General features: G+C 40.0%; 1 protein-coding gene across 4 annotated transcripts in view; it reads left to right on the plus strand.

Moving 5' to 3' along the window:
- The window catches only part of IGF2BP3 (insulin like growth factor 2 mRNA binding protein 3), a 118,493-nt gene that overhangs the window by 76,633 nt on the left and 29,847 nt on the right, over positions 1 to 12,013 (plus strand). For 3 of the 4 annotated variants that reach the window (XM_019472784.1, XM_019472783.1, XM_009282047.2), the window contains exons 6-9: positions 4,994 to 5,278; positions 7,446 to 7,580; positions 8,149 to 8,271; positions 10,724 to 10,859. In XM_019472784.1, coding sequence (XP_019328329.1) covers positions 4,994 to 5,278; positions 7,446 to 7,580; positions 8,149 to 8,271; positions 10,724 to 10,859 — 679 coding nt within the window. The remainder of the gene's footprint in view (positions 1 to 4,993; positions 5,279 to 7,445; positions 7,581 to 8,148; positions 8,272 to 10,723; positions 10,860 to 12,013) is intronic. The other variant, XM_009282048.2, reaches the window with a different exon arrangement.

Raw genomic sequence — 12,013 nt, forward strand, 5'->3', positions numbered from 1 at the left:
ATGAATGAATAAGAGTTCACATAACTAATACTTTCCCATGCCATCATGGGTCAGGGCTAATGTTGCCATAGGAACGATAACACTGAAAATTCAGTGGTGTATGATTATAAGCTTAGATTTATTTTTTTTTGCTTTGTTTTTATTTTCAGAAATACTAATGAAAACTATATTTTTATTTAATGCAAAAAAAAATCATTATGCCAAAGAAAAATTGCCATGTATATCTGTCTTCTCAGTATGCAAATGTATCTGTTCAGGGAGGAAAAAAGAAAGGTGGTGTACGTACAAGCTGCACGTGGGAGTGAAATATGTTCTCCATCTAGTGCTTAGTGTCATTGCGCTATCAATGGATGAATGATTTCCAGCATAAGACTCGGTGCTTTTACTGTATTCATTTATCTAGGATGTTTAACCTCCACTAGCATCAGAAGGGAGAAGGCTGGGCGAACATCCTTTCCTAGGGAGCTCACGAGAGGACAGTGGTGAGATGTCATTTTGATGGGACAAACTCAGGTGACTTAATACAAAATATTTGTTTAAAGGTTTCATTTTTATGTAGGGATCCTCTTACTTCTGAGCAGGTGTCACGTGAACATAAGCCAGGCTGTTCTACATCTTAGCAGAGCATAGGCAGTAGTTGCTGCAGTCTCTTAATGAATTTGTTTCATAAAAAAAATTCTGAACTACACTATGAGATTCCTGTGTACCAGCTCTTGCTGGTATATGAAACGGAAACATTTTCCATTTCCACTAAATATTAATTTTTAAAGAAGTTTTGGGGGAGGAGAGCACATCTTAATGAGGAATTTTACTGAATTTTTCTCCCTCTTTGTCCTCATTAAGTGACTCTAAGGCTTTTAGCCCTTGTGTAAAAGACAGTTTGTGGGTTGTTTCAGTAGGTACCAGTAATGCCCTCTGACAGAGGTAACCTGCATGGCCTTTATTAACTTGTGGTCATGGAAGGAGACCCCCCAGCCCCATTTGGGAAGGCAGAGGTCTTTGTGGAAAGGCAGAGGGTGGTGTTGCTGTGGTTTGGACTTGAGTTTCTGAGGTGGTCAGTCAATGTGAGTATGTGCTTTACAAAAGGAGCTAGATTTAATGTGTATTTGGTGGACTGCAACAACAATGATAGCCTTGACTGAAACAGGTGCCACTAGTGCTGTGAAGAACCAGTCACTTGCTTTCCTCTGAGGCTCAGGCTTTCCCAGGGAGCGAGGATGGCTCTCCTGATAGCAAGTGCTGTCCTAGATGCTGTTTTACAGGAATTTTGCATCTATCTAGAAGACAGTTCTTAATCACTCATCTCTATTCTTGGTTTCTTTTTCCTTCCTCCTTTCTCCTGAAATGGTGCCTAGATGCCTCTAAAATTTTGGGCTTGTTATGGTGCTGAAGGACTTCTGAGCCATCATTTTGCCTGATTCCAGCCCTATGTTTTGTGCCACAAAATTGATTAAAACGAGTTCAGAACAGTTAAAGAAAAGGTGTATGACAATACTCTAAAAACCTAGTGAAAACTGTCAAATGTTGGAATGTGAAGGCCAGACTCAACAGCGAAAGTGACTTTTCAAAAGCTGTGGGCTTGTGTCTTCTATAAGAAATGCACCAGAACTGTGTATTTGCTGCATCACTGAAAACTAGTTATCTTGGCGTTGCCCTGTGTGTGCCCAAATCAGTGCAGAGTGTGGGACCACCTACCCAGGAAACATCAGTTCCACAAAAGGCTTGGGAAAGCAGTGTTTAATTACCAACTCTTCTTCTGACTTCTTGTCACTTGAACAAGTCAAATTATAAAACAAGTCAGCCTATAAAATATGGAGAACTCTCTGACTCAGAAGGTGAATTAGTTATTTTAAAGTTTTCTCTGTAAATATCTAGACTAATTTAAACAAGTGATACTACTGTAGTATCTCTAGTATACTAGATTCTCTAGTATACAGTACTACAGATACAGTAGTATCTCTAGTATCTAACTAGAGAAGTGAACTTTAAAGCAGGTTTGCCTTCAAATACTTGCTCAAAAACAACCCATCCAATATCTTTTATTGTGTTGTTTTTCCATGTCATCATATGGCTTTGGTGGCCAGGGATGGTTCACTGCTGACATAATTGATTTTCCATAATGGCAAATGAACTTTTCTCAGTTTGCTTTGAATTTAGGGTACTTATAGTCATATAGAACCATTTAGCAATTTATAAATTGTTCTTAAGTAGAAAAATTCCAACCTTCTTTCCAGGAAAAGTATGGTGTGCACACACACACATATATATACATATATATATATGCGCCAGTTGTTGCTGTATAGTGTTTGTTGTGAAAACGTGATAGGTATGTAACTTGGTTGCAAACAAAAAGCCTGGTCTTCTCCTCTCCTACCACTTTTAAGGAAGAGTGAGAAGTCTCATGCACTGATTTAATGTAAGGTTTTGTATTAGTGCTGGGATTCTGGTCTAAGATGTTTTAAAGCCAGAGGAGATTGTTTCTTTCCCAAAATGCTTCAATGTCTGAACTTGTCAAATAAATGCGTGGAAGGGAATGAGTTGGGATAGATGTCAATCCGGAGCCTACCAGCATGTTCGAAATCGTTGGTGCTCATCTCTCCATCTTGAGGTTTGATTCCAAAAGAAACGGCTTGTGCAACTGCACTCTCTGGTGGTGCATTTCCCTCCCTAGTAGCAATTCATTATTTTGGCTGATTTCAGTAAAACTCAACCAAGAAATAGAGGTCTTAGATATTTGCAACCAACAAGAACTTAGTATGTTCAGGTTGCATAAAAAGGAAAGGCTCCAGACCCTTTTCCCAGATAGGATCTCTATGGAGAGAGGCTTCAGCTAAATGCCTTTTGGACATTGGAAATCTATGCAGAAACTAAAACTTGAGACACAAATCCATAGGAACACAAGTTTCACTAGTCCGGCTGCTCACTGCCCTTACTGTTTCGTAAACATGGCTTTCTGTGCAATAAAATGCTCTTCAAAGTCCATGGAGTAAAAGTTAAGAAATGTCAGCTTTGAAATAGCCTCAGCAAATTTTAATGCAGATCTCTTTTGCCATACACTGTAAGATTCTTCTGTTATGGGAGCAATTACACTCCCGCCTTGTTCCCAAAGGACCTGTGTCTCATTTGGAGAACAGAAGTATTTAATGAGCAGTGATCAGTTATTCAATATTTTGCTTTCCTTGTTGTTCATTGGCATTGCCTTGGGCCTTATTTATTACCAGCCCTTATTAAACACTGCTCCAAAGACACAAATTACTTGTTTTCTCATAAGCTCTTTACTGTCCGACTGGAGTATTTTGAGGATGCTGGATCAACCCCTGGGAGATGGAGGGCTGTGTGTTATCCTCAGTACCCTTATACCACTTATCTGCAAAGCTGCTGCTTGGCTTCAACAGCTGCTTGAGACCCAGACTGTCAAGTGGGACACCTGGGAGATGAGCAGTACTTTTCACTGGCTACCCTCGAAAATTTAGGCGATTGGCTAGTGTTGTCCTTTATCTCTGCAGTAGAGGCAGGAGTAAAAGTGTTGCTGAGGGTAGCATTTGGTAAACCAGAAGCAACCACCTGCAAATGTGCGTGAACGGAGGGACTGGATTAAGCTTCTGAATTTCAGAGGCCTTGCTCCAGAACATATGGTTATTGGAGCTTTTTAACAAAAATGTTGGTGGGTTCTTTAATGAGATGGAAACCTCTTCCCTCCCACTACTGTTTTTAATTTAAATTTTGACTTTAAACAAAATCTATCAGTAGTCTTTGGTCCAAGATTAAGCCTGGCATTTATAAACTACCCCAAATCAATGCATGTTTCAGTGCTATCAATGTATCATATTGCTGATAATCTGAATAATATGCCTTCTGTAGTGAAACTTGAAATGTTATTCTTGGGCAAACATGTTAATTTTATACCACTAGCTTACCAGTGTGTTGCGTGTAGCTTAGTTATTCCTACTGTTTCCTGGATCTTTAATTGTATGGACTCTGTTCTGTTTGTGAGTGGAAGATCATCTACCCTCCAGAAACCTGTCATTTTTAAGTTTAGAGTTGTGCTCCCTCTGCAAAGAGGAGTAGTCCAGTAGGTCAGGTTGACTTGCAAACTTGGCCCCACCTTGGTTAGAAAGAGGGGCTGGGCAGGGGGAGAGCTGAGCAACCGGGTGGTTATTCGGTGTGACTGACCACGGTGCAAGTGCGTTGTGTGCATTTGGGCAATATCCCTCTATGATATTTAACAGAGGGCTCTGCTTCGCCTAAAAGCACAAGAGAACTTGAAACACCATTTAAATGCCTTCTAACACCTTTGCATCTATGGAGAGTTTAACAGATGTGTTGGCTTTAATTTCCTTGTTAACTTTTAAACCTGCTTACAACATGGCTGGTTGGTAAGTTGCAGGTGCTGTTGTGGTCTAAGTGGTGTTACAAATGCCGTTGACTGGCTTTGAACACTTTCTTTCCTGCTGAGAATGAACCAGGAGCTGTCTTTCATATCTCTCTTTTTTTTTTTTCTTCTTTTTTCTGTCATAGCTATGTCAGTTATTGCAAAAACTCCAGCCAAATAGCTTTGCTGGCAAAAACCCTAATGAAGGTGCTGTGATAGCAGCTAAAAAGTTTTCCCTCTGGTGCAGCTTTAATTCTATTTGGGAAACTGATTTAAATTAAATCAGGCAAAAGAATGCTTTTGAGTGTATAAGCTCTGTCTCCTGTGAGGTTTTGCTGATAGGGTTGCACCAGCAAAACCTTTAAAGTGCACAGAAGCCCAGAGCAAGCAAGAACTAACTTGTAGTCCTTAATATGGTGACTTAAAAAAAAAAAAGTTGTGTAATCAAAATCTTGACTGGAGAATTTTGAATGTAGCTTTTCATCTTGGAACCAGTTTTTAGCTTTGTCATGCGATTTAGAAAGAGCAGAAGTCTATATCTGAATGACTTGTCATTTCATAAGGCCCTGCATGTGATTTTGGTTTTTTTTCTCCTCTCTCCACCCCTTTGCAAATAAACAGAGCAATAGAAAAACTGAATGGGTTTCAGCTTGAAAACTATTCCTTGAAAGTTGCATACATCCCTGATGAAATGGCAGCCCAGCAACCTCCACAACAACATCCCCAGGGGAGGCGTGGATTTGGGCAGAGGGGTCCTCCAAGGCAAGGGTCACCCAGCGCAACCACAAGGCAGAAACCACAGTCGGACGTTCCTCTACGGATGCTGGTTCCCACGCAGTTCGTAGGAGCCATTATTGGGAAAGAAGGAGCGACAATCAGAAACATTACAAAGCAGACACAGTCCAAGTAAGTTATTTTACAGAACTGTAATTGTAAGCTTTAATATTGTGTCCTCATCTCCCATGTAAAGTGAAACTTGTAAAACTTCACAACTAACTTGTGTGGTCAGAGAGCAAATGAAGATAAGTGAACAGGAAATCTTTTGCAAGATTTATTTAAGGACTGGATTCTGTCCTCAACACATGTTCAAATACTAGCTGACTTGTTTCTCTCTTTTTAAAAAAATGAAATTATGCAGTGCTAGTAGGATGGTACTTGATGCCGGAGAGTTTGCTTAAAGGTGTACTAATAAGGTTCTGGCACAAAAAGTGAAACTGAAAGAGCTGTAATATGTTGGTCTGTGGGACGTACAATCAGTGTGGTGACATATCCAAGTTTTTAAGCGTTTACCCTACCTTTAGTTTAATTTAGGGCATTCTTAGGATTTATAAATCTGTTCAATTCAAGGGGGGTGGGGCAAGAAGAAAAAATAACCTTCCTATCTCCCCTCACTACTTCTTGCACCTCACCCCCATGTATTTCTGGTGAATACATTTGTTGCTATCAACTTGCAGACCACTCCAAAACACAGATTAAAGAAATGCATGGGAGGCAAAAAGCAAGCTGCTGAGTGACCTAAGAAGCTTAGAGCGCTAGGTTCTAGAGACACTGGAGGAGATTGTTTTCAGTGCCTGTTAGATCCCTACCCACAAGGAAGAGCTCAGCACCGATGCAGAGAGAGGCGGGGATCGTATTCAAAGTATTCTTCCAGGGTAACCCTAAGAGTGGAGAGTGAAAGATGCTGTCTTCAGCAGTACACTGGTACGAGTCCCCAGCTCTGTAGTTGCAGCAGGCAGGACGCGTAAATGAGCTGTGTGTGAGGGTGGGTGGCTTCAGTTTTGAGAGTAGTTAATGAGGATAAGGGAGTCCTCTCTAATTACACCCCCCACAAACACCCAGGCTCCCCCTCCCCCCTCAAACCCAGGATTATCATGATGCTCCTTTCGACCTCTCATTAGCATGTTGTAACCCAGGAGACTATTTGCTGTGTTTAACAACACAGATTTAAGAGATTTGTGGTGTCCTGACAAGACTTGGTTGTAGTTTGCCTACGGGCAACCAATTTTTCAAGTGATATCTGAAACATTTAATTCTCGGACTATAAAAATCCTCAAAGATTGGCATAAGGAAAGCTTTTATCTCTTAAAAGAAGGCTGGATAGAGCAGAAATAATCACAAGTTGCTAACTTTACAGATACATGGCTTCAAGAATGATATTTTCATTGTTTTGGGGATAAAAAAAGAAATGTCGTCTACTTCCAGTTGCACTGAGGATTGCCATGGGCTTCTTAGAAAATGTTGCACCATGAAACAAAATGAGTTTTCAATATCAGAAAGAACAGGAAAAATGAAGTGGTTTATTGAAAAGCAACATGGTTGGTTGTTAAGTTTGGAAACAAGTATGATTTGGAGGGGAGGAAACAAAAAGCAGAGGTGGAAAGAGTATGTGACCTGCAGTTATTGGCAGACGACAAATAATATCCAAGGCATTGTCTTGATGTAGGTCATAATTAGTTTTTGTTAAATTCCTAGAGCTACACAAACCATGATGCAGACTAAGGCTAGTAGTTTTAGGGTGATAGAGTGTGGAGCTAGAGGAAAGGTAATGTCAGGATTAAAAAGCATAGCAAAGTAATCTTGAGGATGAATGCAAGTACTATGATGCTACTTGCTAGCAGAGACGTGCTAGGGAACTGCTGCTGAGGTCCTTAAAAAAGACAAGGTGGGACAAAGCCTGACTCTACTGTACCTGCACAGTCGTCATTAGTGGAGCAACTGGGCTGGTGATAGAGTATTGGAAGTGCTTGATGAAACGTTGTTTTCAGTGGTTTACCACAGATTGTCTATCTAACAACTCCCCTGAATATCTTGATGGGAGTTTAATGAGGAAAGGAGATCCCAGTGCCTACAAAGATGGGGTTTAGCTGGTAAAATCAGGATAGGAGAGGCCCTTTGTAACACACAAAAAAAATAGTATTTAGGAGATGTTTTAAGTAGTTGTTTAATTTTGCAAAGCATACCACTTAAATGTAGTCAGTGTTACCTCAAAATAAATTAGTTTTATGAGAGTTGGAAATATTCAAGGCTTACCATAGAGTACATGGTTACAGTTAGTGTTTTTCTTTCTTTCAAGAATTGATATTCATCGTAAAGAGAATGCAGGTGCTGCTGAGAAACCAATTACCATCCATTCAACTCCTGAAGGCTGCTCAACGGCTTGTAAAATTATTATGGAGATAATGCAAAAGGAAGCTCAAGATACTAAATTGTGAGTAAAAGGCATTTCATTGTGGAGGCATAAAAAATTCTGGATTCTTGTTGACTCCATTTAAAGATGTAGTCTTTAAAAACTGTTAACAAGTGAATCTTTGTTGCCGTTATCCATATTTAAGTAGGTGAAGGAACTAGGACTTTTTTCCTTTCAGGACAGTCTACTTGCTTAATTAGCCCCAGCACACATCTATGTTTTCAGCCATTGTCTGGCTGTGATTTTGTGGTGAACTGGAGCAAATACTGAAGTTTCTTGAGCAACTGATAGCTTTTTATCAGAGTGAGCATAACAAGTTTTGAGCTCTCACTAAAAGCTTTAAGGTGTATTCCTTCCCAACAGCTCTTGGTACTTCAGTCTGACTTTTATTTAGCAGGTATGTTACAATGAAGCTATAGATGATAGTACTGAAATGTGCTTTGCATTTGGACTCGTTCTGCGTCTAGTATAAACATGTATAAGCAAATGGGAGTTGTAGACATTTCTATGAAAATAAAATTTATCCATAACATGCATAAAAACTTGCACTCTGGTCTCAAAGTCTCACTGGGTGTAACCTCCATTACAGTACAGAAGAAATTCCCTTGAAGATATTGGCACATAACAACTTTGTTGGCAGACTTATTGGCAAAGAAGGAAGAAACCTGAAGAAAATTGAACAGGACACAGATACTAAAATCACGATATCTCCGTAAGTTTTTGGTGGCCTAATCTTTTGTCAAGATGTCTCAAATAGCAGCAATGTCGCTGAGGTACATTCAGGTACAGAGTTCTTACAAAAATATTATGTGTGTTTTGAAGGCTGAGATAACAGCCTTTCGGAGGGCTTTCCATAACGTGGATTAAACTGTTACTTAAGCTCAGCTAAATTTAATGCAAACAGTGAGTCTTCGTTGTAAACTCAGTCAAGAGCAATGTTAAAAATAACATAGCCTATGTGGAGCCTGTGTTAGACTATATTTTTAAGTGTCGGTTGTTTTTAACATGTTATACCATATGTAATGACGAGTGTTTTAAACTATAAGCCTGGATCAGTTCTGAGCTGTGTGTGAAAATGAGTAAAACTAGAGATGCTTTAGTTTCTGGTATAAATTAGATTTTTGGACAAAAGGGAAGGAAATAAAGCAAATGAATACTGAAAAGAGTATCTTTAGAAGTTCCGTCCCTCTTGGCCACTAGCAGCCAAACTGGGATACATTGATCAGTCTGCTTCAAAGTAATAGCTTTTGGTCTGTGAGTTTGTGAAGGTAACTGAGACCTGTTCAAATTTAGCTGAGATTAAACAGGAGCTTTTACCTTTACTGGAAATCTGCAAATCACTGATTAGATCAACATCTCTGTAGAAGCTTGGCTGTTAATAGTAGTTTTACCCTGGAGCAATATCTTCAGAGAACCTCCTGTTCTGAATAACGAATACTCTGGCGTGAACTTCCATGCATTTGAGGGCGTCTTGGACTTAGGCTTTAGCCAGAAAGGGTGAGATTAAGTCTTATAGGCTGTAGGAAAGGGAGGAAGTTTGAAAGACACATGAAGATGTATGAAGAGGTGTGAATACATGCAGGAGAGAAGAAAAAAAAAAAGTGTACTGCAGAAAATAGGCAAGGAAGCTAAGAGTGAATGAGGTTCCTCAAAAAGAGGAAATTCAAAATTGGGTGAGAGAACCTGAGACCTTCCTGAAGGTATGTAAACGTTTATGGAATTAGTCTGAGGAAGAGAAGCGAATCAATTGGAGAAAAAGCACCCAAATAAGTGTGTTTCAAGAATAGGTTCTGTAAGGCCAACATGCTCTCTTAAATGTGTTGGCATAAACATTTTGTTTGCAAACAGTACGCAGACTGTTAATGCTATTTCTTAAAGGAAAAAAAAAGATGTGCACAGGGTAAATGGGATAATGGTCTTCGTTCTATGAAACCAACTTGTCTTTATTGATGATGACACAGATAACACATTGTCTGTAAACACTCGCGGAGTATTTCTTAATTTAGCAAGTTAATGGTTTATTTGCATTAAAATCTTGGCCTCAAGATTATACTTGTCATGCTATGCCTGAAATAGCCCCATGAAGTTGCCTGGTTTAATTGGTACATAAAAGAGAGCATATATGCCCATTGATTCTGCTTTGTCTAATTAGTCTTTCTCCTGATCTCTTCATTTAGGCTTTTTGGTAAGCTTGTCCATAAAGTTGAAGTAAGGCAGTTGGTTTGGGAAAGTGTTTCCTCTCTTCTTTGGGGTGTTTTCCGCCACTTTCCTTCCTGAGGCAGTAACTCAGTGCTCGCACACTGGAAACTTAGATTGCTTTGTGGATGCATTTTGTGCTTGCTGCTGCTTAACTGAGATGCGCAGTTGCCACGCTGCCTGCTGTGCAAGAAAGCAGGCCTTGCATGCTTCTTCCTCTCTCCTTCCTGCCATGGGCTTCCTCACCCCTCCTGCACCCTGCTCTGACTTTTTTTTTTTTTGTCTTCACCCCTTCAGCTTACCTTTTCTCAGTACATGGATATGCCATAGCTTCCCAGTCGGTTTCTTCCATTTTACCATAGTAGGTCAGCATTTGTTACCTAACAAAGAACTAGTTTAATGCTGTAACCCTTTCATTTTCCCTGAGGAGTTACTAGTGTTTTGCAGCAAATGTTGACTTGCACACAGCTTTTGGTTTTCCCATTATGAGGATTTGGAGGCTCTCCTGCAGTTTCACTGAGAGTTGGGCTTTTTTCCCCTCCTTCCTTAAGGAATCCGCTATTGTTCTCAAGGAGAGAAAGTTTCGTATGGTCTGTGTTTCTGGAATGTCTAAAATGTCTGAAGCCCTCTCTCTGTTGGTAGGGCTGGTGTGCAGTGCGAAGCTGAATGGTGCTGCACTGCTCTGCAGCTCATGTTCCTACAGAGCGGGATGGTTTACATCTTGCATTGCACCTAAGAACATCTCAACCATCTGATGCCAAACCTCACTGCGGTGGCTTTTGTTGCACTTGCTGTGAGGACAGAGTTTCTCCAGATTCTCCGAGAACTGTGTTTGAGCCCCATTATGAATTGATACTACTCTCTTTGGAGGGCAAACTCGACACACTCGGATGTCATCGCACTCGAATGATAAATCTGGGTTACCCTCCACTGTTTGCTAATTAACTGTGCTTCCGTTTCATTTGCAGATTGCAGGACTTGACACTCTATAATCCGGAAAGGACCATTACAGTTAAAGGCAGTATTGAAACTTGTGCCAAGGCTGAGGAAGAAATTATGAAGAAAATCAGGGAGTCCTATGAAAATGATATTGCTGCTATGAATGTGAGTTGTCTTGTGGAATGGGCCCTTTCTGGAACTAGAACCATGGAAAGACTTAGGTGTGAGGGACCTCTGGAGGTCACCTGGCCCAGCAGGGTGTTTGCTCAATATAGGGCCCGCTTCAAAGTTAAATGAGGTTGTGTAGGGGCTTGTCCCCTCTTTGAACATCTCCATGGGTAGAAAGTCCCCGGTCTCTCTGGGCAGCCTGTGCCCTGTCTCACTGCTCTCATGGTGAAAATTTCTTTCCTAATATCACATCAGAATTTCCCTGTTGCAACCTCTCTCTCTTGCCTCTTGTATTAATTCATGGGGCTTGGGTGAGGTTTTTTGTTGTTTATTGATGTACGTATGCTATTTTAGTGAAGGCTTTTTCTGGTTTGTTTTGAGTAGGGGAACTGAGAAATTGATTTAGATTGAGGAAATGAATGAGCATTTCACTTTTTTCTTGTTGCAAAAACCTAAAGGAATTTGTGTTTATGTACTTTGGTGGTTTATGTGCTCTAGTTTGTATATGTTTGTTAAAGTAGTGATTAACAGTCTCTTCATGTTAAGAGCATAACAACATATGGAAGAAGGATCTCTCCTGCTTTCAATTATTTAATTTAAGAAGGCTTTATTAAGGTTTTTCTTGATATAGATGATAAAGACATTTAGTTATTCAACTGGTGATTATGTAATAAAAACAACACACCTCATTAGTTTGCCAAAGTATTACTAATGCATATTGAGAAATGGTTGAGATTTTTGATAAGCTATGAAGAGCTTTTTGTGTGTGTATCCAAATCTTATGGTCTAGAATCAGGCTGGAAATATTTTTTCAGCTTACAGTAGTCTCTGATTTTCTAGAAATGGCTGTTCTTCATGGTTTTCCTACTGTTTGGAGAGAATAGTCTCCCCGCTTTCCCCCTCCCTCCCATACTATAAGCAAATTGCAGGACACAAGCTACACATGAGGACACAATAAAATATTTTATAGTGGTACATTTTTGCTTCATATAGCAAGCAGGAACATGGGGCGAGCTTGAAGCTGCTCTGCTGTTTGGCAAAGGTGTGGTAAGCAGAAAACTACCTCTGTTACTGGATAGATTTCAAGTTTAGTTTGTAGTGATTATTAGGGTAGGTTTTTTTAGTTGGTGAAGTTTTTGGGGTTTTTTTGG

Source organism: Aptenodytes forsteri, unplaced genomic scaffold (genome assembly GCF_000699145.1).
Source record: "Aptenodytes forsteri isolate BGI_AS27 unplaced genomic scaffold, ASM69914v1 Scaffold164, whole genome shotgun sequence".
Lineage (NCBI taxonomy): Eukaryota > Metazoa > Chordata > Aves > Sphenisciformes > Spheniscidae > Aptenodytes > Aptenodytes forsteri.